Source organism: Herpailurus yagouaroundi, unplaced genomic scaffold, assembly GCF_014898765.1.
Source record: "Herpailurus yagouaroundi ecotype Mexico unplaced genomic scaffold, PumYag 222, whole genome shotgun sequence".
Taxonomy (NCBI): Eukaryota; Metazoa; Chordata; class Mammalia; order Carnivora; family Felidae; genus Herpailurus; species Herpailurus yagouaroundi.
Genome location: NW_024412453.1, coordinates 18,414,521 through 18,436,181, shown reverse-complemented (window position 1 = coordinate 18,436,181; position 21,661 = coordinate 18,414,521). Strand labels below are relative to the sequence as shown.

Genomic DNA, 21,661 nt, shown 5'->3' with positions numbered 1-21,661 from the left:
AGGGGATCGGGGCGGGGGGGGGTGCCTAGCGTCCGCTTCGGGTGGGGCTACGTTCCGCCCCTGCCGCCCTGCTGCCCAATGTCGGCGCCCGAGGCCTGAGCGGCATCTGTTCTCACCAATCGGCTGCGAGCGCGGCGCGGGCCTCGTCCAGGGCCTGTCCGGAGGGGCGGGGGCGGGGCCAGGCGTCACTATTGGCTGCGGCGCCGTGACTGGCATTGGCGATATCTAATGGACTCCGGCGGACGGACCTCGCGCTGCGTGGGGCCGGGCGGGAACGGCGGCACAGCGGGGCAGGAGGCGCCGGGCAGCGGGCGACATGTTCCAGGGCCTGGAGAGCGAGGGCAGCCGGTCCGGCTCCAGGTGCGTGGCGGGCGCGGCCACGTGGCGGGGCGCGGGTGACGAGTGACCTCACAGAGCCGAGGCCCCCTCTTCCCCGTCCGAGAGGCGGGCGCTCAGGCGGGACGCGTTCCCCGCGCCCGCTAGGGTCTCGGCGGAAGGCCCGAGGCGCGCCGCCCCTCGCGTCTCACCACGGGCCCGCGTTCCCTTTCGTGTCCGGCGCGCCCGGGGACGCTGGCCGAGCGGTGTGCTGCCTCGGGGCCATGCCGGTGCGTACGGGGACCCGCCCTCCCGGGCCCCGTGCTAGCGCCGGTGTGCGGTGGACGGGGCCGAGAGGTGGGGGGTCACCGTGGGTGTCCTTCTGGATCCTGCATCCTGTGGGGCCGGGCGCTACTCTCCCCTAATCCCGCAGCCCCGTGGGGCCAGCCCACGCCCTCCCCTAATCCCGAGGGGCCGGGCGCTGCTTTCCCCTAATCCTACAGCCCCATGTGGCGGGGCCCTGCCTTCCCCTAATCCCGCAGTTCCGAGGAGCCAGCTTCTGCCCTCCCCTGGTCCCGTAGCCCCCTCGGGCGGGTCCCCGCCGTCCCCTGGTCCCGCAGCCCCGTGGGGCCAGGCGCTGCCCTCGCCTGATCCCAGGGTCTTGTGGGGCCAGGCGCTGCCCTCCCCTGGTCCCGTAGCCCTGTGAGTCCGGGAGCTGCCCTCCCCTGGTTCCGCAGCCCCTTGGGGCTGGGCTCTGCCCTCCCTTGGTCCCATAGCCCTGTGAGGCCGGGCGCTGCCCTCCCCTAATCCCGCAGCCCCGTGGGGCCAGACCCTGCCCTCCCCTGGTCCCATAGCCCTGTGAGGCCGGGTGCTGTCCTCCCCTGATCCTGCAGCCCCTGCCCTTTCCTAATCCCGCAGACCCATGTGGTGGGGCCCTGCCCTCCCCTGGTCCTGCAGCCTTGTGGGGCCAGCTCCTGTCCTCCCCTAATCCAGCAGACCCGTGTGGTGGGGTCCTGCCCTCCCCTGATCCCGCAGCCCCGTGGGGCCAACCCCTGTGCCTTCCCCTAATACCGCAGACCCATGTGGTGGGATTCTGCCCTCCCCTGGTCCCGCAGCCCCGTTGGGCCAGGCGCTGCCCTCCCCTGATCCCAGGGCCTTGTGGGGCCAGGCGCTGCCCTCCCCTCAGGCGCTGCCGTCGCCTGATCCCAGGGCCTTGTGGGGCCAGGCGCTGCCCTCCCCTGATTCCGGGGCCTTGTGGGACCAGGCGCTGCCCTCCCCTAACCCTATAGCTTGGGAGCCAGGCAGTGTCTTCCCTGCCTTGCTGATGGAGAACCAGGCTTACTGCAAGTAGTAGAAGCAAATGACCAATTGTTGGGTTTCTGACTGGGCTTCAACATTCAGGAACACATGGCAAGCTTTCTTTTTAACTTGTAAACGCTGTGTGGGTATTAGAAGTCACATAGATTACAGTTGCCAGAGCTAGGGAGAAGGTCTGTCTTGGCACTGGAGCAGCCACCTTGTACTGTCGTGCCGGGGGGGGGCGGCGGGCCGCGCGTGTAGATGCCGACAAGTTCCTATTACCGTGAGCCTCTTCTGTGCCCCAGCCTTGACCTAAAAGTAGAAGGGAATATGTGTGTGTAGCAGCTGTTGAGATCGATACAGTGTAAATATTGCTTCAAAGAACCGCTTTGATTTGCTGAAACCCTGTACATCCGGGGGAGTTAGGGCAGTCGTCACTTCTACACCTGACCAGGTAATTAGCTATCAATCCAGTCACATACGTCTAGGTGTGTACTGGGGGGGGCCAGAGGTTCATCCCGCACTGCCCAGAATGCGCCCATATTCTGGTGCTCAGGAACCACTGGGGAGCATCACTTGTGCCCGCTGGGTGGAGGCCCCTTCTTAGCACTTTCTCATTTATGTCCTTGGGTCTGTCCCCTGTCATGCACATGGCCTGGCACTGGATGCCCAATAAACGTTGGCGTTAACGAATAAACACCCTAACGCTGATGTCCTATGGACTTCTCGAGCTGCAGAACCTCTGCTCTAAAGTATCAGTTCACGCTTCCTTTGGAGAGGGTATTATGGACAGGAGACAATTTCTTGGAGAACGTTGAAGAAGGAAAAGCAGTCTTCTTGGTTGAATGATTCAATGTGATTGGAAGCTGCTGCTGGGATCGGTCACAAGCTTTGGGTTTCCGCAGCCGTGTTAAAGGGATTGATTAGCCGGATGGGCCTTGTAAGGCTCACGTTTCTTTGGCTGTTGAGGGAGGGAGTCAAGTGGTGGCTGCAAGACCACCCGGCCGGGATTTCCTCTTTGAAGAGCCTACATCTTCTCCTCTCTTGCTAAGGGGTTATCTTGTGTTAAAGAGATTTTGAGCCGTACAGGCGTCACACTCCAGCCAGCATTAGTCTGAGGTCATCCACCTAAGCTGTAAACTGTGCGTTTGGAAAGTCTTGTTACCGCTTCTCTCCAAGTCTGAGCAGTCCCCAGAAAGCTTTTCTGAAACCCGGACGCGAGCTCTCGGAGGGAGGGTCAGGGGCACGGGGACCTGCCTCTGCTGGTACCGCCGTCCCCTTGAGCTTTATCTGTGGCTTTTCTTTGTCACGTGCCCTCTCGCTCCTCTTGTGTACTTGAATGCTTTTATTGGAATGTATTGAGGGGTAAGACGAGAGAAAACGGTCATTGGATCGTGCCCCTCCTTTGGGAGTTCTGAACTCACCAGTATTCCCATATGCCTCCCTGCAGGTAGTGTCCTAGTGATAACTGCACCTGGTAATGAGCCTCCTGGAGGCCACTCGGAGCCTTTGCCATGGGTTCTGTTTTTATCAGAATAACCTCTTTCACTCTCAGTCCCCTTATTTGAGATCCTGTTGGGCAGACTGTGCGGTCTGCAGATCTGCTCCAAGGGTGGGCAGCCCTAGCGCCCACCCCACGCCTTGTGATGAAGGTGTCACCACCCAGGTAGCTTGGTCAGTAGGCACAGCGATCTCTTGACTGCAGCATTCTGGGCTTCCTGTGCTCCCTTTGTTTTCAAAGTAAAATAAAATTCAGGAAGGTATATAGCATAATGTAATAAACGCTATATTTCCACCACCCCAAATTAATATTTGGTCATTTCCAGTAACTCTGGCTTCCCTCCTTTGCCCCCGGGAGTACCCCTCCCACACAGAGACCACAGACTCAATTTGGGCCTTGCTTCCTCCACAGAGATCTTAAGTTCCAGTAAGACCCAGCGCTCAGTGGCATCGCTGATTGGAACAGTAGAGCCCCGTGCGCACGGCGCTGGCTTTCCCCACAAACAAAGCTGCTCCAGGCTCAGGACTTGCTCTTGCCATCTTTCCGTGCACAGGGTATGGTGCACATGCCCAGGGACAGGCACTTGGGCCCCCGGATGAGCGAAGCAAGGGTGCAGCGCACAGGGGACCGGGAGATTACAAGGTTGTGGAGAGAGTCCTAAAGAGCTCTGAATCAGAAGGAATCCGCTTCAGATTAGAGCAGGACCTGGGAGGTTGAAGGAAGAGCCATGTTTCAAGAAAACTCGTAAAATAGGAATTTGAACTCAGCTGAAGGCTTGATGATAAATCCAGTTCAGTTCTGAAGATGGCAGATCCCCATCCCATTTGTCAGCGAGATGGTTGTAGAAACCCGAGAATGTCTGGCCTGCTGTAGCCAGCCAGGAGTGTGAGACTGGGCTGTGTGATCTATAAATGGTGTAGAAGTCAGATGGCCTTAGTGTGGTCGCCAACAAAGTAGGTGACCTGAGGTCTTATTAAGACCTTTTGGTTTTGTTTTTTGTTTTTTTTTTTTAGTTTATTTTGAGAGAGCACAGGTGCAAGAGGGGGAGAGGTGGAGACAGAGGGAATTCCAAGCAGGTTCTGCCCTGTCACTGCAGAACCTGACCTTATTATTTTTTTTTTTTAACGTTTATTTATTTTTGAGACAGAGACAGAGCATGAACGGGGGAGGATCAGAGAGAGGGAGACACAGAATCTGAAACAGGCTCCAGGCTCTGAGCCGTCAGCACAGAGCCCGACGCGGGGCTCGAACTCACGGACCGCGAGATCGTGACCTGAGCCGAAGTCGGCCGCTTAACCGACTGAGCCACCCAGGCGCCCAGAACCTGACCTTATTAAGACTTTTCTGGGGTGCTTGGGTAGCTCAGTTGGTTAAGCATCCAACTTCGGCTCAGGTCATGATCTCACAGTTGGTGGGTTCAAGCCCTGCATCAGTCTCTGTGCTGACAGCTCAGAGCCTGGAGCTTGTTTTGGTTTTGTTTTTTCCTTTTTTTTTTGCTATTCCCCCACTCATGCTCTATCTTGCTCTGTCTCTCAAAAATAAATAAATGTTAGAAACAATTTTTTTTAACTTCCTAATTTAAATCTCGTTACTGGTTTTCTTTTTTTCTTTTTTTTTTTTTTCTCTCAAATGAAAGTAACTTTTTTTCCTTCACCAAATCGTTAAGGAAATACTAACTGCTGAGTAGGTATCCACCTTCCCCACCCTCCCAGGCAGCCAGGGATTCGGCACCGTGTGGAAGACCTGCTGGCGCGTGGTATAGCAAGGCTTGCCCGTGGAGTGTGTCTGGGTCCCAGCTGGCACGTCATCTGCCCTGTATAAAGCAGAGGGGTACTTTTCTGCAGTCCTGCTTTACAGCCAGAGAGAGTCTGAGAACACCCTTCGCTTTAAATTATATATAGTCCATGGTCAGCTCCCTTTCTAGCTCTTTTTTTTTTTTTTTTTAATTTTTTTAATGTTTGTTTATTTTAGAGGCAGAGTGCGAGTGGAGGAGGGGCAGAGAGAGAGGGAGACACAGCCATCAGCACAGAGCCCGACATGGGGCTTGAACCCACAAACCGCAAGATCATGACCTGAGCCAGTCAGATGCTTAACCGACTGGCACCCCTCCCTTTCTAGCTCTTTTAAGGAAACAAAAAGCATTTTAAATGTCTTTTTTTTTTTTTTCTTGTGACCTAAGTCATGCGCAGTGCCTGCAAAGCCTCATGCATTTCACGTGGTTTCGAGCTCTGAGTTTCCTTCAGTTTCCCCCTGTCTGTAGCATGGTCCGGTTGCCCAGGACTAGTGAAGGCACACGGGCCGCTCCCCGGTTTCAAAGTCCTTTTCAGTAGTGCCTTCTCGCCTTTAAAATGCGTTTTTAAGATCTTTGTACGTGTTCTGCAAAGATGCACACGAACTCGGTGCGCCACTGCTCTACTGACGTGGTTTGAAGCTCTGGGGGTGTCCAGGCAGAGCTTTGTGAAAGTTTCTTAACTCTTCAGTTACCTCCATAAAAAGTGACTCGAGGTCCCGGTCTTCCCCTTCATAAATGTTTCCTGAAAGCCTCCAAACGATGCAGGCTGTTTTCTCACCGGTCGAGACTTGGGGTAGATGCTGCGGGTGGGGGGGTGCCCGAGTGGTCACGTGGTGCCTGTGTGCTGAGGTGAAGCCAGCAGTTGTGCTGGTGGGTGTGTCCTCCGATCTCTGATCGGCATTCTATTGGTTTTACCGGACTTCAGGACCCGAGGTGATTACTCTAGTGTGGACTGCGCAGATCAGTCCTGACCCTCGTTTCTTCTAGAGGCCTTTAACAGAGGCCTGAGGCTGTAGTCTGCACTCTAGACCCAGACTGCTTGGGCCTGCCTTCTGGTTCTGCTCCTTCCCACACGACCTTTCTTTGACTTTTCTCTGTCTCTGATGCACCGTCTGTGAAAATACTGCCTGCCTTAGAGGGTTTGTTGCGTGCGCTCCTTGGAACAGTTGACGGAAATAGTAAGTACTTAACAAATGTCAGCTACGATATTAAACACTACCGAACGTGTTTGTGGCATTAAATTTTTAATTTTTTAAATTTAATTCTTTAAGGAATTTCTACAATCTCTACACCCCACGTGGGGTTTGAACTAACGACCCTAAGAGCAAGAGTCACACGCTCCACCGACTGAGCCAGCCAGGCACCCCAATTGTGTTTGTAGTATTGTGTACTCTTGTGTACTAATTAAAATTAGCATTAAACTCTACTGAATGTGGCTGTCACTTTGTGTTAGGGAAATTAATTTTACTTACCACAGGGTCACAATAATTTGCGAGTGTACCATTTCTAGAGGGGCTAGTGTCAAATAATTGTAATTTTTTTCTTAGACATCAGAAGGTGTATCTGTCCTGTGTGGTTACGCCGTACTGCCTGAATGGTGATGTCCAGGGCCATCAGTGACTCACACTCCCTCTGTGCTTGTAGGGCCATGAAGCCCCCGGGAGGAGAGGCCAGCAATCTCTTTGGAAGTCCAGAAGAAGCTGCTCCTTCAAGCAGGCCCAATAGGATGGCATCTAATATTTTTGGACCAACTGAAGAGCCTCAGAACATACCTAAGAGGACCAATCCCCCAGGTAGGGCCTTTGTGAGCCATTAATCCTTCTGCCTCTGTCTGTTCTGTTCTATGCTGCTCTTTTGATAACATTTTTTATTTCTTTGTGCTGACCCCCCCCTTTTTTTTTAAATGTTTTTAATGTTTGTTTATTTTTGAAGAAGAGAGAGAGACCGAGTGTGAGTGGGGGAGGGGCAGAGAGAGAGGGAGACACAGAATCCGAAGCAGGCTCTGGGCTCTGAGCTGTCAGCATAGAGCCCGATGTGGGGCTCTAACCCACGAACCGTGGGATCATGACCTGAGCCAAAGTCAGATGCTTAACCGACTGAGCCCCCTGAGCGCCCCTGGAATGTATGGACAGTTTTATCCTGACTTCTGCTTTTTGTCTGACGGTGGCTCAGTCATTCTTGAATCCTCCTTCCTCTGACCACAGACCCTGGCTGAATCCAGGCCCCGAGGATACAGAGGAGACGAAGGGGTTCGGTTCCCACCAAGGGAGGCTCTCCCAGTTGTTTTTGAAGGGCCCCTTGTGATTTCAGAAATTATGTGCAGGTTACGCATTTAAACATTTTTCTTAGGGAGGATATTTATATAATAGATATTTTATGTTTATTTTTGAGAGAGAGAGCGTGAGCGCATGCACAAGTAGGGGAGGGGCAGAGAGAATCCCAAGCAGGCTCCGTGCTTTCCGTGCAAAGCCTGATGTGGGGCTCGAGCTCAGGAACCGTGAGATCGTGACCTGAGCCACCAGGCGCCCCTAGGGAGAGCATTTTAATCCGATTGTCAATGGGATAGAAGCTCTAAAAAGATGACTGTGTTCATATAACGCTTTACCGTTTGGCCCACCTTCCAGTAGTCACAGTGAGACGGTCTTAGAAAAATGTTTTTTGACTGATAGACTATCCAGTTGAGTGACCACGGTGATAGTTACTTGTATCCTGGGGAGAATAACATTTGTTCGTCAGTGAAGATCTGAGAGGCCGGACCCAGATGGCAGACGCCGCGGAAGCGAGGCTCGAACAGCTCCCCACGCCGCTGCAGCCCTGCTGCACGTGTTTCTTTACCAAACCCTAGAGGAACGGCTAGTTCTGTGTTTGGTTGGTGGTTTTCTTATGGCGAGGGAGGGCGGAGGGTTAAAGTTCTGGGTGTAGCAGAAGAAGCAGGAGTTCTTCAAAGTGAGCAACCTTCTCCTCGTATCTGGCGTACAGGTGTGGGCCGGAGGGGTCAGCCCTGCACTTCCTGTGTGTCAGCGATAGCCGTGTAGGTTGCCTTATGTGCCTCTTGCACCTACGACTGGCCGCTGGCTCGGCAGGGTGTCTGGGGCTGCCCCCGGGGTGGCGAGTTCCCTGGGAAGTATGGCGGTGCTGCTTTGCACACCCTCCAGTGATTCCCCAGTGGGCAGCCTGGGCCCCTCCTGGTTGGAGAGAGAAGGAGAACAGGAGAGCCTCTGTGTGGTGTGTGGTCCCAAGAGGTGGCCACAGCTGCCGGAACTCACTCCCTGGGCTGGCTTCCTGCGTGGACCTCGTGGTCCTGTCGTTTGGGGCCTGTTTTCGGTCCTGCCGGGTGCTCTTTGGAAACCATCTGTGTGGAACTCTCAAGGGAAGCGTGCCAGCGTGCCCCGCCCTGCAGACCTAAGCCCCTGCCCACGTGTCCGGGGCGGAGGGTGTGACTTAGCTCGCCATCATCGCTGAGGACTCACCGGCGTGGTCGGGCCCAGTGCTCACCGACCCTTCACGCGTGGGCTCTGCTGGCTGCCCGGCTCACATCTCCCACAGCTTGTCCTCCAGTTCTAACAACAGGAACCGGATATTTTTCAGGGATTGTGCACGGTGCTTTGTCTCTACACCCCTAGGAGGTTGGGGGGGGCGGGGTTCTTTACAGAGAGGGAAACAGGCTCAGGGGGTTCCCTGCAGCACCTGGACCTCACACCTCACCAGGGGCGGAACTAGCCCTCGGATGGCACTTTTCTGGACTCCAGTGCTCGTGTTCTGAACTTACCACCTGGAAAACCAGTTGTGATAAGTGTCTAGAAATGGAATTGCGGGATCATTTAAAATTGCCCCCCATGTCGGCCACCCCCTGTGCCGCACGTGCTCCCCACCCTGCCGACACCATGTCTGTCTCACGCGCTTTGATTCTTCAAAGAGCACACCTTGACTTTATCTTCCTTCGGTTATGAGTGCATCGAGCACCTTTCCTTCCTCAGAGCTGAATTCATTGCCCAGGTAAATGTCGACCAGCAGACACGCAGGCTGACCCCTCATAAAGGGCAGGAACAGAGCTGTACTGTGTAGGGCTGGACCTACACACAGGAGCAGCACACCGACAATGCCACGGTCTCCACAAAACTCAGGCGTGTGGTGACCTGGGGTGGGGGAGACACGCAGGCTTCTGGGAGGTGGTCGTCCTCTGTACGCTTCGGCCGGCGGTGACCTGGGTGTTGGCTGTGTCGTTATTTGAGACAATCATGTCTTAGGAGATTTTCAGTTACATTTTATAATTTAAAAAAAATTTGGAGGCACCTGGGTGGCTCGGTTGAGCGTCCGGCTTCGGCTCAGGTCCTGATCTAGAGGTGCGTGAGTTCGAGCCCTGTGTCGGGCTCCTTGCGTCAGCGTGAAGCCTGCTTCAGAACCTGCTTCGTATCCTCTGTCTCCCTCTCTCTGCCCTTCTGCCCGTCATGTGCTTTTAAAAAAATAAAACATTAAAAAAAGGTTTTTTTCCTTAATGATCAGTGTCTTTAGCCAAAAACTTCAACTTGAGTTACTTTTGTTTGTCTTTCTGAGAGGGAGAGCCAGCACATGCGTGCACGTGGGGGGAGGGCAGGGAGAGGGAGAGGGAGACAGAGAATCGATCCTAAGCGAGCTCCACGCCCAGCGCAGAGCCCAAAGCAGGGCTCAATCTCAGAACCGTGCGTGAGATCGTGACCTGAGCCCAACGCTTAACCGACTGAGCCATTCAGGTGCCCCCAAATTGAGTTACTTTTATGTTCCATTTTTTTTAGAAGCTGAGTGCACATTTTTAAAAGAATTTAATTAAGGCTTTGTAGCACAACCAGAAACGACACAGTATGGGACGACCTTCAGCAGTACTTTTCTCCACTTTGTGGTGGAGACGCTTTTGCTGACTGTAGCTCAGCAGCATCACTGGGGATCACTGAGGGCTCATCTGCCCGGTCCCGCTCTGCCCCCTAGACTTGCTGCCCCCTCACCAGCCGCCCTAGGTCGGTCCTCTTGTTACGTATCGCCTCCTGACAGTTGACACACAAGGCCAGAGGGTTGGAGCCACTTGTCCAGGCTCAGTTGGCCAGTGGCTGTTCAGGAGCTCCCCCCGCAGTCCAGTGCTGTGCCACGCTGTGCTGGCTTCCCCAGCCCGGTGTGCAGGGCCTGGGAGGGCAAGGTGTGTGGACGCCCCAAGGTGACACGAGCATGCGCCCGCTTCCTGCACAGGCGGCCCCGGGACACTGGCATCCCAGCAGCCGCTCTGGGTCACCATCCACTCTGGCGGTGGAGCCCATCCCCTGGGAGCCCACGGGCCTGCGTGCTCGTATTTCTCCGTGTCAGCCGTGCGTGTTACTAGAGCCAAGCGGGGACTGCTCGCCATGTGGTTTCTTAAACAGTAGGCAGAGCTCAGCGCTGCGAAAAATGACATGATAAGCAGTCGTGAGTCCTGCACCCCGTCCATCCCGTGTCCTATGTGCACACGGCCCCCCAGGGCGGGGTGGGGGGACGTGGAGTAACCACTTTGTTGATTCAGATACAAGTGAATATACGCCGTACAGAATGTTGTGTGCCTTTTGTCGCTGAGCGGTATACACATCCAGGAGATGTCTTGTTATCGGTACGTAGACAACACAGCGAACGCTCTGGAGCATTTGTGTCCCTGGCATCCTTCTAAGCATGTGATGTCTGAGCTACAGTGAGGCATCGAATCCGCTCACAGCGCTGTGAGCAAGGTCCTTTCATTCTGCAGTTGAGGATTTGCGGGCACAGAAAGGCCAAGTAATTTGTGTGTGGTCACCTAGCTAGTTAGGGGGATGCATCTTTTTTCCTCTTGTGAGATTTTAAGGTACATCCTCGGTACGTGAGGGCCGTGACTGTGACAGCCCTCCCGCCCCCGCGTGCCGAGAGGAGCTGGCATCTGTGGAGTGAAGAGACGGCCAACTGGCATCGTGTGACAGCCATCTCTGCTTCACGGAGGCTTTTGGGCGTTGGCTTTGGTGTCTGGTCAGAGTCATCGGCTGTGAAAAGTTAGGCGTTAGATGCATATCTTCGTTATGACTCATCAAGTCGCTTACCTGTACTGCAAGGCCTTCCGTGTCTGCAGTTTGCTGACACATGTAGTTGTCACTGGGCGTTCTGGCCAGAATGAGCTCAGAAGAATGACTGATCTGTGTTATTTTCCAGATTACAGGTCTGCCTTGAATATGACATGTTGTTAAATTCATTTATGTCTGTCTGACCTAAAAGTGCAACGGCTGTTTGCTTTTAACATAAAGGACTTTTCACGGGTTTAATGAAGAAGACTGTTCAACAGACAGCACACCAAGTTCAAAGTTAAGGAAATTTTAGCAGATGGGAAGTGGTGTTTTATGCCACCTTACCGTCTTGTCTCTAGAGGCCAGCCCGGTTCAGCTTCCAGAAATGAAGGTCCCAGAAGGCCCCCAAAAGAGCAGGTCTGACATAGGGCTTTAGGGACCCTCATCAACCCAGTCACCCCAACCTTGTTGGCCTAAACCAGGGACTGGCGTTGAGGTGTCCCTAGGAGGAGAGGTCTCTGAAGTAATGAACGTCGAGGGTGGGACCAGATGGATGTCGTGGGTTTGCTCCCTGTTGTGTAATTGTTTCCACAGGGGGGAAAGGAAGCGGTATCTTTGACGAATCCACGCCTCTGCAGACGCGACAACGTCTCAACCCACCCGGTGGGAAGACCAGTGATATCTTTGGGTCCCCAGTTGCTGCTACGTCGCCTTCAGCACACCCAAACAAACCCAAGGTATGGGCTGCGTCAGGTAGCACACGCCAAAGTAGGAAAAACAAAGGCTCTGAGGCAGGTGTGGTGTGTGAGGGGGAGGAGGCAAGGTGGCTGACGTTGGTTTTCCCGAGTGCGGCTGCTAGTCACAGGGTTTCCCATCTCCCCTGAATCACGGGAGACTACACGCCAGCCTCTTGCTGACTGTAGCCTGGGAAGCTGGTCTCGTGTGCCGATGGGCGACCTGGCGACCGTCCTTCCCTGCAGGCGCTAGTGGTCACCGGGGGCACAGCAGCCCCATTAGATCAAACTTGCTCCGGTGTTTCGAATTCATGGGCCCATCATCGTACTTGGAAAAGTCTAATTGTTGCCGGGAGCGCGCCGGAGGACAGGATGTACCATGCGCCAGCATTCCCGCGTGAGCCGCGCCTCAGGGCGGCTGCTGTGGAGGGACTTTTCCTTTCACGGGAGTACTCAGCCAAAAATAAGGAAGGAATAACAGAATGCAAATATCACCATTTTGCCAACTCGTAATGAAACTGCGGATCTCGGCGATGAGCATCCGTGGCCGACATCGTGTGGGGGATGAGCTTAGGAATCCCCCGGGCCTACACCGCAACGTCACAAGATGGGACCACCAGAAATTGCAGGCTGTTCCTTTTGATAGAACATCATAGACCACCTTTGAATTCTTGTCAAAAAATCGAGGCAGAGTCAGACCGGACTTCACATTAATTGATACCACAGGGATTCAGGCAGAGTAATGCAAAATAGAGGGCGGTACGTAGCAGTCACAGGAGGCCAGTCAGTAATCCCGACGGTTAAAAAGAGATTGAACATTACACTTCTGGGGCACCTGGGTGGCTCAGCGGGTTGAGCATCCAACTCTTGATTCCGGTTCACGTCCTCTCATGGTTCCAGAGTTCAAGCCCCGCGTCGGGCTCCTCGCTGACAGTGTGGATCCCGCTTGGGATTCTCTCTCACTCGCTCTCTCTCTGTGCCCCCCCCCCCAAATAAATAAATAAACGTTAAAAAAATTTTAAAAGAATACAATTCCTATCAAAGTCCCAACCACATTGTTTGGTTTGGTTTTACTTTTTGTTTGTAAAAAAGGGAAAGACCCACCCTAAAATTCATAGGGAATCTCAAGGAACGCCGAGTGGCCGGACAGCTTGACAAAGAACAAAGTTGGATGGCTCTCACTTCCCGGTCTCAGAACTCGGTACAAAGCTCCATTCGTCCAAACAGTGTGGTGCTGGCCTAAGGACACAGAGACCGCGGAGTAGCACGGAGAGCTGAGAAATAGACCATCACGCGCGGGTTTAATTGGTTCTTGCACAAGGACGCCTGGGTCATTTCGATGGGGGAGGACAGTCCCTTCCGCCAGGACAACTCCTAGCTCACACTGTGTATAGATGTGAACCAAAAATGGATCCAAGATCGAAATTTAAGGGTTAAAGCAGTAGGATTCTTAGAAGAAAACATAGGGACGACTCTTCACAATCTTTTTGTGCTTTGTTTTGTTGTTTGTTAAGATTTCATCTTAAAATAATGTGCACCCAACGTGCGGCTCGCATTCACGACCATGACCCCCAAGAGCTCTTCTGACAGAGCTGGCCGGGTGCCTGATCAGTGTTTGCGTGGTTTTGGCAGTGGTTTCATAAACGTGACACCAAACACTGGGAACAAAATTTTAAGTAAGTACGTTGGATTTCATTAAAATTGAAAACTTTAGGGGCGCCTGGCTGGCTCCGTCAGTAGGAGTGTGTGACTCTTGATCTCAGGGTCATGAGTTCAAGCCCCACGTTGGATGTAGAGATTACTTAAAAATCCTTAAAAGAAATTTTTTAGACTTAAGTGCATCAAAAGACACTGTTAGGAAAATGAAAAGACAACCCATAGAGCGGGAGAGATCGTTTGCATTGCAATTCCTGTCATCGGATAGCAGTTTATTCTCAGGAATACATAAAGAACTTCCGAAACTCAGCAACAGAAAGACAGTCTGATTCAAAAATGGGCAAAGGACTTGACTGGACATTTCCCCCAAAGAAGATCTACAAGTAAGCACATAAAAACATGCTCAGCAGGGGCTACCTGGGGGCCCAGTCGGTTAGGCGTCCGACTCTTCGTTTGGCTCAGGTCAGGATCTCAGTTTGTGATATGAAAGCCCACGTTAGGCTCTACGCTAGTGCAGAGCCTGCTTGGGATTCTCTCTCTACCCCTCTCTCCTGCCCCTTCCCTGCTTGCGCTCACATGCGCATGTGGTCTCTCTCAGAATAAATTAGAGGGAAAAAAGGCGCTCAACATCGCAGTTGGAAGTGTGGCTGAGCCCCAGACGGCAGAGAGCTCACGTCTCTGTCGCTGCAGTATGTTACGTGGGGGTTTGCGTCACCGTCCGTGGGTAAAATTCTCCACAGTGAAAACATTTTTAAAAGTTAAAAGTAAATAAACCCGTCTGTGCTCCGATTTTTATCATACATTTGAAGGTGGGTAAAATGTTTCTGAATCATGTGCTGACCTGCGTTTTGCCTTGTTGCAGGACCACGTGTTCTTGTGCGAAGGAGAAGACCCAAAGTCGGCCCCTAAAGGTGAGCTGCTGTTTTCTGTCCCTCCCCTGAGTGTGCTCGCTCTGGGAGAGTTGCTGGTGTGTCCCCAGGGGATGAGGGAATATTCCATGCCCCTTCCGGCCTGCTGACAAAAACAGGCAAGGTCGTGTTTGTTGCTGAGAGGATGTGTACTATTTGAAGAAAGCCAGGGACGTGGGCTCAGTTGGGTGGGCGAAGACTTCCCAGTGGGCCGCCATGGGCCTTTCTTCACTTCTTGTCATTGGTGGTCAGCCTACGTCTAAGACTGGGGTCCCCTTCTAGAAGCTGATGTCATGTAGTGAAGGGCAGGGATCTGAAGCCTTGAATGGACGTATGACCGAGGGTAGCACAGGCAGCACTGATGCAGAAGAGAAGCGCACAGGGGACAGCAAGACCGGTGGAGTGGGAAGGGGGGGGAAACGTGAGGCCTGTGTGTGGCGGGGAGAGCTGCCCCGCTGGCAGGTGCGTGCCAGCCTGTGCCTCGCCCTCCCAGCCGGCTGTGCTGAGAGTCACCACTCCCCCGATGGGGAACCAAGATAAACGGGAGTCCCTTCATCTAGAAAGGCTGAGTGACTGTCCACAAGCCTTGCCTCACCTTGCTGGATCCCTCTCTTCCTCGTCATGCTCAAGTTCAGAAAGTTTGTTATTTGTTCTTGACGTGGAAGAAAGGGGAATGGGGTCCAAAAAGCAGTGTAAAGGAAGAATTAACTTAAGGAATTTTCCAAAGAGTTTATGGAATGAAGCCCTGGTTCAAGAATGCCCTCTGCTAATCGGTATGCGTTCTTGGGACAAGACGGAAGCCTTGCTCCGTGCTCGTTATGGTGTGCCCTTGGCGGCTGGTCTGTGCCAGTCTTGATGCGGAGCTCGCCTGTCTGGTTGCTGGGCCGCCTCTAACGGGATGGCATGCTGACTTTGTCCCACAGCCGCAGCCAGCACCTCGCCAGGAGAAGAGTTGGGGCAGAAGTGCGGCCCTGGAGACGCAGGCCGCACCCAGCAGCCCGTGCCCATGCCCACAGCTGACAGCCACGAGCCCAGATTGGGCCCCCGCCCTCGTTCTCACAACAAAGTCCTGAACCCGCCTGGAGGCAAATCCAGTATCTCCTTCTACTAAGAGGGGCTGCCGCTTCCCCTGTAGCCAGACAAAACACCGGAGAGATAGGATTTCAAATACTGTAGTCTTGTAGCCCAAAGGAGCCGGGTGGGGAGAGGGTCTGTTGTGTATCTGAAGCCGCAGCTCGGGCACGTGGCCATCCCAGAGCCGCGGAGGACCTCACCTTCCAGACTGCCGGGAGACCTGTCTTGGTGGGTAGAAGACGGGACTTGCTTGTAACTGCAGACGTGATGGGGCTCTGCGAGGGGCGCGGGGGCCAGTGGGGCCCGGCCACGGTGAGTCCTGGTGGCATGGGGTTGCCCTCGGCCTTGCCGCACTGGCACTCTGCTGGCCGGCCGGGGGTCCAGAAATCACTAACACGGCAGCAGAGTTTAAATTTAAAGCCTTGGCAAGAAAATCAAATACAACATGTGTGTTGCCGTGGGATACGGGAGCAAGGTGTTGGCCAGAACACTACGGGCGGGGACTGGGGGGGTGGGGGGTCTTTGGGTGGCTGGCCCCTCAGATCCTCAGCCCGTTGACCGCAGGACGGTTCCCGTGCCTGCCGCTGTGGCCCCCCGGTGCCTCCTTTGCCATCAGCCCCAGCGTGTGGCTCCGCACGTTTCCTGACACGTCAGTTGCTTGTGTTCGGCAGCTGTCAGCAGAAACCAAAAAGTCGTTCTCAGTCTCACGCTTTGTGGCAGCATTTTGAGGTGCTCCGTGTCTGCCATCCAGACGCTTGGCCATGCGCAGGCTGGTTTCACTGTGATTTGTCCCCTCTTTTCCTCAGCAGCCTCCATGCTAGGTCCGTGCCCATCACCAGCCAGGCGGACAGACCCCTTCTCAAGTCAGATCTTCCTGTTGGCCAGCCCCCCTGACTTCTGCAGCTTTAAAACTGTCCACATGCATCCAGACAGCGGGTTACTTAAATCCTTCCTACATCTTTAGTCCTGTTGACGGTGGGAGGAAGCAGTGCTCCTGAACCTTGGGTTCTTAGGTTTGAATCTTTAATAATATCTAAAGAGCTATTATAAGATCCCAGCTTTACATAAGTGACTGTGGACGCTGATCTGTTTCTGACACCTTTCTAGGAAAAAGTCACTTGCTCAGGTAGAGTAAAGAGGAAGCACAGTTCGCTTAGCTGCTCTTTATAAAGCTTTGCAGAACCTCCGGACCATGTTCAGTTTCCAGAGGAAACCTGGAGACCTTGGGCCAGAAGACGAAATGGTTCGATAGCGAAGTCTCACCTGGCCAATTCCTGCTACTCGCCAGCTGAGATAACCGGCTGGCCAGAGTCCCGTCGCTCTGATCTGTCGGGCGAAGGCTTCTCCCGCCTGCCCCTACAGGGCTACATTCTCTGTTCTTACGCTCACTCACATTGGACCAACAGCTCACAGGGGACGGGGTTTGGGTGGGGGTACCTGTCAGTACGAGTGCCTACAAAGCCAGTGCCATGTGCTAAAAACACCTGCATCCTTATCACAGTGTAGAAAAGCAACAACGCTGGGTTCAGTCACACCCACCGTGGCCTAGACACCGAAGTGCCTGCGGGAGCCACCTGCCGAGCTCCACTCTTAAACCTGGTGCACGTGGCTTTGTCAACCAAAGACCGTTTTCCCCCTTTCAACTGCCCCGTGCTCTCTGGAGCCAAGAAACTCATTCCATGCAGCTCTTCCTGTCTCGTGCAAGTACTTCCTGTCTCCACCTTTCAAATGGCCATTTATAGGAAAGTTGGTTGGAACTCAGAGCATCTTCCCCCCCATTAAAAAATGTCATAAATGGTGGTTAGGGCTTAAGCCCAAACACACGTTATCGTGCTTAACGCAGAGTTCTCGTGGTAGAAATGAAGTACCATTTATGACTCTGTCTTGTGGTTTTCAGTGTGCAAGAAACTGATTTGTGAATTCCAAATTGCATTGCTAGGAACCCTGATACCGTAGTGCTGGCCCCTGTGGCTTCACCCCTGCCCTCTCTGCCCACCCAGCGAGAGGAAGCAAGGAGGAACTCTCTACTTCTGTCCACCGGCAGGGATCTCGGGCACAGATGGGGGGGGGGGGGGGGGGGGGGGGGGGAATGGAGGGAAACCAGAACTGTAGCCAGAGCCTCTGTGCAGTGGAGACAGACGCGCTGCGCTGCCTTTGATCTCCATCCTTCCCTCCCTGGGGCCGCGGAAACAAGTTTAGGGTGCCTGGTGGTCTGGTCACTGGGAGGAGCAGGAGAGGCCTTTCTGCTCCTGTGAGCCAGTGGGGTGGCCATTCCTATGTGGAAAATGCTCTGTAACTGGGGACTGCCTGTATTTGGAAGATTCATTAACTCAGCATCCTGTTTTCAATCTCTAAGCTGCATTGAGAAGTTAGTCTGTATTTTTATTAAGCCTTAAATTTTTTTTTATGTGCATTTGGTGCCAACTTTTTTCTAGAGCTGTATCAAAAACGAGAAGTCTGTACTCACAGCACAATGTAGTTTTGATAGGGGCATCTTGTTACAAAGCAGGACTGGGTATACACGTTGAATTAAACTTCGCAATCACGTACTCGAAGTCTGGGTCAGTCTTTTGTGTGCATGTTCACATGTGCTCCTCAGCATCCGTTTCCCGAAATTCCTGGACCCTGCTCCTTCCCTCACAGGTGTTCTTTGCTGAAGGGGTTTGCCTTCACCCCTTCCCCGCCCCACCCCTGCACCATTTAGCCAGAGGATGCCCAAGTTAATCTTCTCAGAGGTTATGGATTTACAGGGGTTGTTTTATTATTTAAAAAAATTGTTCTAAGGTTTATTTTTGAGAAAGGGAGACAGAGCACGAGTGGGGGAGGGGCAGAGAGAGAGGGAGACACAGAATCTGAAGAAGCCCCAGGCTCCAAGCTGTCAGCACAGAGCCCAACACAGGGCTCGAACCCACAAACTGCAACATCATGACCTGAACTGAAGTGAAACACTTAACCGCCACCCAGGCGCCCCATGGGTTTACAGTTTTAAATTTGGAAACCAAAGACCTACCTTTGAATACAATGAACAGGAATTTGCCAGTGTCCTTTTGGGTTTCTGTAGGTAAGTTAAAGGTAATCATTTTTTTTTTCCTCCTAACCACTTGTTTTCCTAAAGAAATGACAGCACTGAACTTGCCTCTTGAGTGGGCTTTCCAACTCCAGTAACAAGCTTGGTAATAAGTAGATGTGGTGCTGAGCTTTTAGTCTGCCATTAGATTAAAGTCCTGCAAAGAAAGCACAGGTTGAACGTCTTTCCCTCTTACATGATAGCTATTTCCCTATGTCGTAAAAGCAAACAATATGCATTACATGGACCTAGGGTGATGAAACCACTCAGACCACCTGCTGAGAGGCCCCCCTCACAGCCCCACCCCACAGGAGGCTGCACACCATTCTCCCTGCTGGACCACAGCCAGCACCAGAATAGCATATCAGAAAGAAACCGGACATACGCCTCGGACGCCGTCTTCGTTTGTTCATCCGAAAACGTGTTCGAGTGCAGAGCATGTCCCAAGACGTGCGCTAGGCACTGGTAACGTTAAAGTGGCCCCAGCCACAGGGCAGTTCAGTCCTGGAGAGTCACCACCCATTTGTCTCCAGCAGCTGGGCAGTGGCCACGTCTGAAAGGACCAACGTAACTCTATGAATGTTACGGTGAGGGAGCGATCGACAAATATGAAAGGGTTGCCGTTTCACGTCCTGTGCTTTCTCCAGAATGTACTGGCTCCATTAGCGGAACGGAACTTGTTCTATTTTCAAGCGTGGCAAGAATGTATGTTCCTCCTGTGTTACCCGGTCATTTCTTATTATATCCTTAATCCTTAGCATTCTTGAAGATCACAAGTGAAATATTCCTGTTGTATGTTTGACGACGAAGTGCCATCAAAATTCAGCATAGGAAGAATTAAGGGAGACATTACAGGGTCCTAGGTGACTTCCTAGCAAATTAAAGTATAACCTTTTTAAAGTTTTTATTTAAATTCCAGTTAGTCAACAAACAGTGTACTATTTCAAGTGTATCAACACTTTGATACATCGCCCTTCGCTCGTCATGACGAGCACACTCCTGGAAGTCCAGTATGCCATCCATGGTGCCACAGAGCCAGGCTAAAGCAGCACTTTTTTTTTTAATTTTTTTTTCCAACGTTTATTTATTTTTGGGACAGAGAGAGACAGCATGAACGGGGGAGGGGCAGAGAGAGAGAGGGAGACACAGAATCGGAAACAGGCTCCAGGCTCTGAGCCATCAGCCCAGAGCCCGACGCGGGGCTCGAACCCACGGACCGCGAGATCGTGACCTGGCTGAAGTCGGACGCTTAACCAACTGCGCCACCCAGGCGCCCCTAAAGCAGCACTTTTGAAACCCAAGTACTCACATTTTAGGGTCATGTGCAGAGGGAAAAAGAATTGTGCCCCAATTTAGTTTACAAATCTGAATGGAAGTCTGTTAAAGCAAGTTCTAGCTTATGTCGCCCAACTACACGAGTGGCGTCCTCAAGTACGCATCAGGAATTGCCCAGCGGCTCATCTTGTTAAAACTTCGTTCTGTTTTAGCCAGTTTCAAGTAAATCTGCCCAGTTATGTTAGTAATAAAAACAAAGTTGGTGGCCAATTGGCCTCACAGCGGGGGCTACCCTACTGTATATTTGGTACTAAGAAGGTTCAGAGGGGTCATGTTTCTGAAAAAAGGCCTAAGGCAGAAGTCTTGAACATTCCCCCAAAACACTCACAAGCTTTTGTAATTGGTTCAAAAAGAAAAATTACACATACTTGTTTGTCCTGACTCTTCATCTTGAGAATAAACCTAACAATTCCATTTTGCGCCCTTACTATATTGCTAGAAATGTATGAAGCCCCTTTAATGGATTAGCTTATTAATGTTCATAACTTTCCTAGGAGGTTGGTAGTATTTTTAGGCTCAGTTTGGAAATGAAATGGGATGACTGAGTCACTTAGCTAGCATCAAAATCCAGATAATCTGGGGGTGCCTGGGTGGCTCGGTCGGTTAAGCGTCCAACTTTGGATTCTGTGTCTCCCTCTCTGTTCCTGCCCCATTCATGTTGTCTCTCAAAAATAAATGTTTTGTTTTTTTTTTTTTTTTCTCCAGATAATCTGGACCTGAGACAGAAACCTTAGTTTATCTCTAATGGGGTGGGTGAGCATCCATACAGCAAATTAGGTTGCAAGGGGAAAATTTGTGCAATAGTATTCAGGACATCATTGTCTGCAGGAGAGTTCATTGATTTGGTGCAGTCAGGTTAGGATGAACTGACCTTGAAGCATTTCATTAGGTAAAAGGGATGAGAGCATTTCTGTTCGTATGAAGCCCTGACAAGTTTAGGGGCTGTTGTTTTTAATCCATTACTACTACCTGTGTGACCCTCAAGATGCAAGTGTAACTTGTGCGTTGGTGTCCTCAGATACCGGTGAAAGCAAATGCAGATCCCTGTGGAGCAACTCTAAACTCACACTTCAAAGTGTTTCCACAAAGATCCAAGGCATCCTAGTTCGGAAGGGAAAGGAGGAGCAGCCTAAGCAAGAATCAACCAAAACAACAGACCGCATAATCAGATTCGCAAAGGCTGCAGATACTGTAATTATGATTTAAAAAACAAACAAACAAAAACCTTGCTAAAGAGATTTCATTCAAGTGGATGCAAGTGGAGGAAATAAGAGCCTATCAAGACATAGAATGTAGGATCAAGAAGGACAAATTGAAAGGACAACCCCTGAAATTCAGAACCCAGTGGGGTGATTACAGCTATCGCGAAGCCGGGGAGTCTGAGGAAGTTACACACAACGCAGGACAGCGCAGCAGCCCGGGTGGAAGAGCTTATTCGGGGACTTGGGGACAAGATGGGCAGCGTCACTTCGCCGGTACCCGGGCACAAGCGCGGGGACGCGCGCACGCGCGCGGAGCTCAGGGGCAGGCAGCTCTGCGCCGCGGCAGGCGCAGGATGGCTGCTGCGGCCGCAGGCCCTACGGCGCAACGACCGTGTCCATATGCTCCTGGGACAGGGCGAGGTGACGTTTAAAGTCGGACCAGTGTCGTGGGAGCTGCGGGAACCCGCTCAGGGTGACGTGCGCTGGCGAGCTGCGGCCGTGACAAGCCAGACCGGAAGTGCTCCCTGCCCCGCTCGGCCGAGCTTCCGTCCCGGGGGCGGGCTACCTCTACGTCACGGGCCCCGCGACCCTTAAGTGGTGCCGCGCCGCGGAGCTCGGGCGGGACTTCCGGGCAGCAGAACTTCCGGCCGCTGACTGACGGGCGCAGCCTAGGCAGCGGCAGCAGCAGCAGCATCAGCAGCGGCGGCGGCGGCGCCCGAGCCCTGAGGCGGCGGCGGCGGCGGCGGCGGCGG

The 21,661-nt window shown here is 52.8% G+C and overlaps 2 protein-coding genes across 3 annotated transcripts in view; both read left to right on the top strand.

Moving 5' to 3' along the window:
- The first annotated feature begins 229 nt into the window (after nt 1-229).
- On the top strand, nt 230-17,854 carry JPT2 (Jupiter microtubule associated homolog 2). 2 transcript variants are annotated; one of them, XM_040459463.1, is made up of 5 exons: nt 230-360; nt 6,552-6,700; nt 11,528-11,670; nt 14,186-14,234; nt 15,155-17,854. In XM_040459463.1, exons 1-5 carry the CDS (start codon nt 317-319, stop codon nt 15,340-15,342), a joined length of 573 nt encoding a protein of 190 aa, XP_040315397.1. In that variant the 5' UTR covers nt 230-316; the 3' UTR covers nt 15,343-17,854. The 2 variants fall into 2 exon arrangements, with proteins under 2 accessions (XP_040315397.1, XP_040315398.1); XM_040459464.1 differs by lacking the exon at nt 230-360 and adding an exon at nt 479-605.
- A 3,307-nt stretch (nt 17,855-21,161) lies between these two features.
- MAPK8IP3 (mitogen-activated protein kinase 8 interacting protein 3) overlaps nt 21,162-21,661 on the top strand; it is a 47,368-nt gene continuing 46,868 nt past the window's right edge. The window contains exons 1-2 of the mRNA XM_040458689.1: nt 21,162-21,394; nt 21,505-21,657. Coding sequence (XP_040314623.1) covers nt 21,162-21,394; nt 21,505-21,657 — 386 coding nt within the window. The remainder of the gene's footprint in view (nt 21,395-21,504; nt 21,658-21,661) is intronic.

What these genes read in the sequence shown, in the direction of transcription:
- JPT2 (XM_040459463.1), top strand. Translation starts at nt 317, where the DNA reads ATGTTCCAGGGCCTGGAGAGCGAGGGCAGCCGGTCCGGCTCCAG. An exon ending in GGCAGCCGGTCCGGCTCCAG is followed by an intron (nt 361 to 6,551) that starts GTGCGTGGCGGG and finishes CTGTGCTTGTAG; the next exon opens with GGCCATGAAGCCCCCGGGAG. An exon ending in CACACCCAAACAAACCCAAG is followed by an intron (nt 11,671 to 14,185) that starts GTATGGGCTGCG and finishes GCCTTGTTGCAG; the next exon opens with GACCACGTGTTCTTGTGCGA.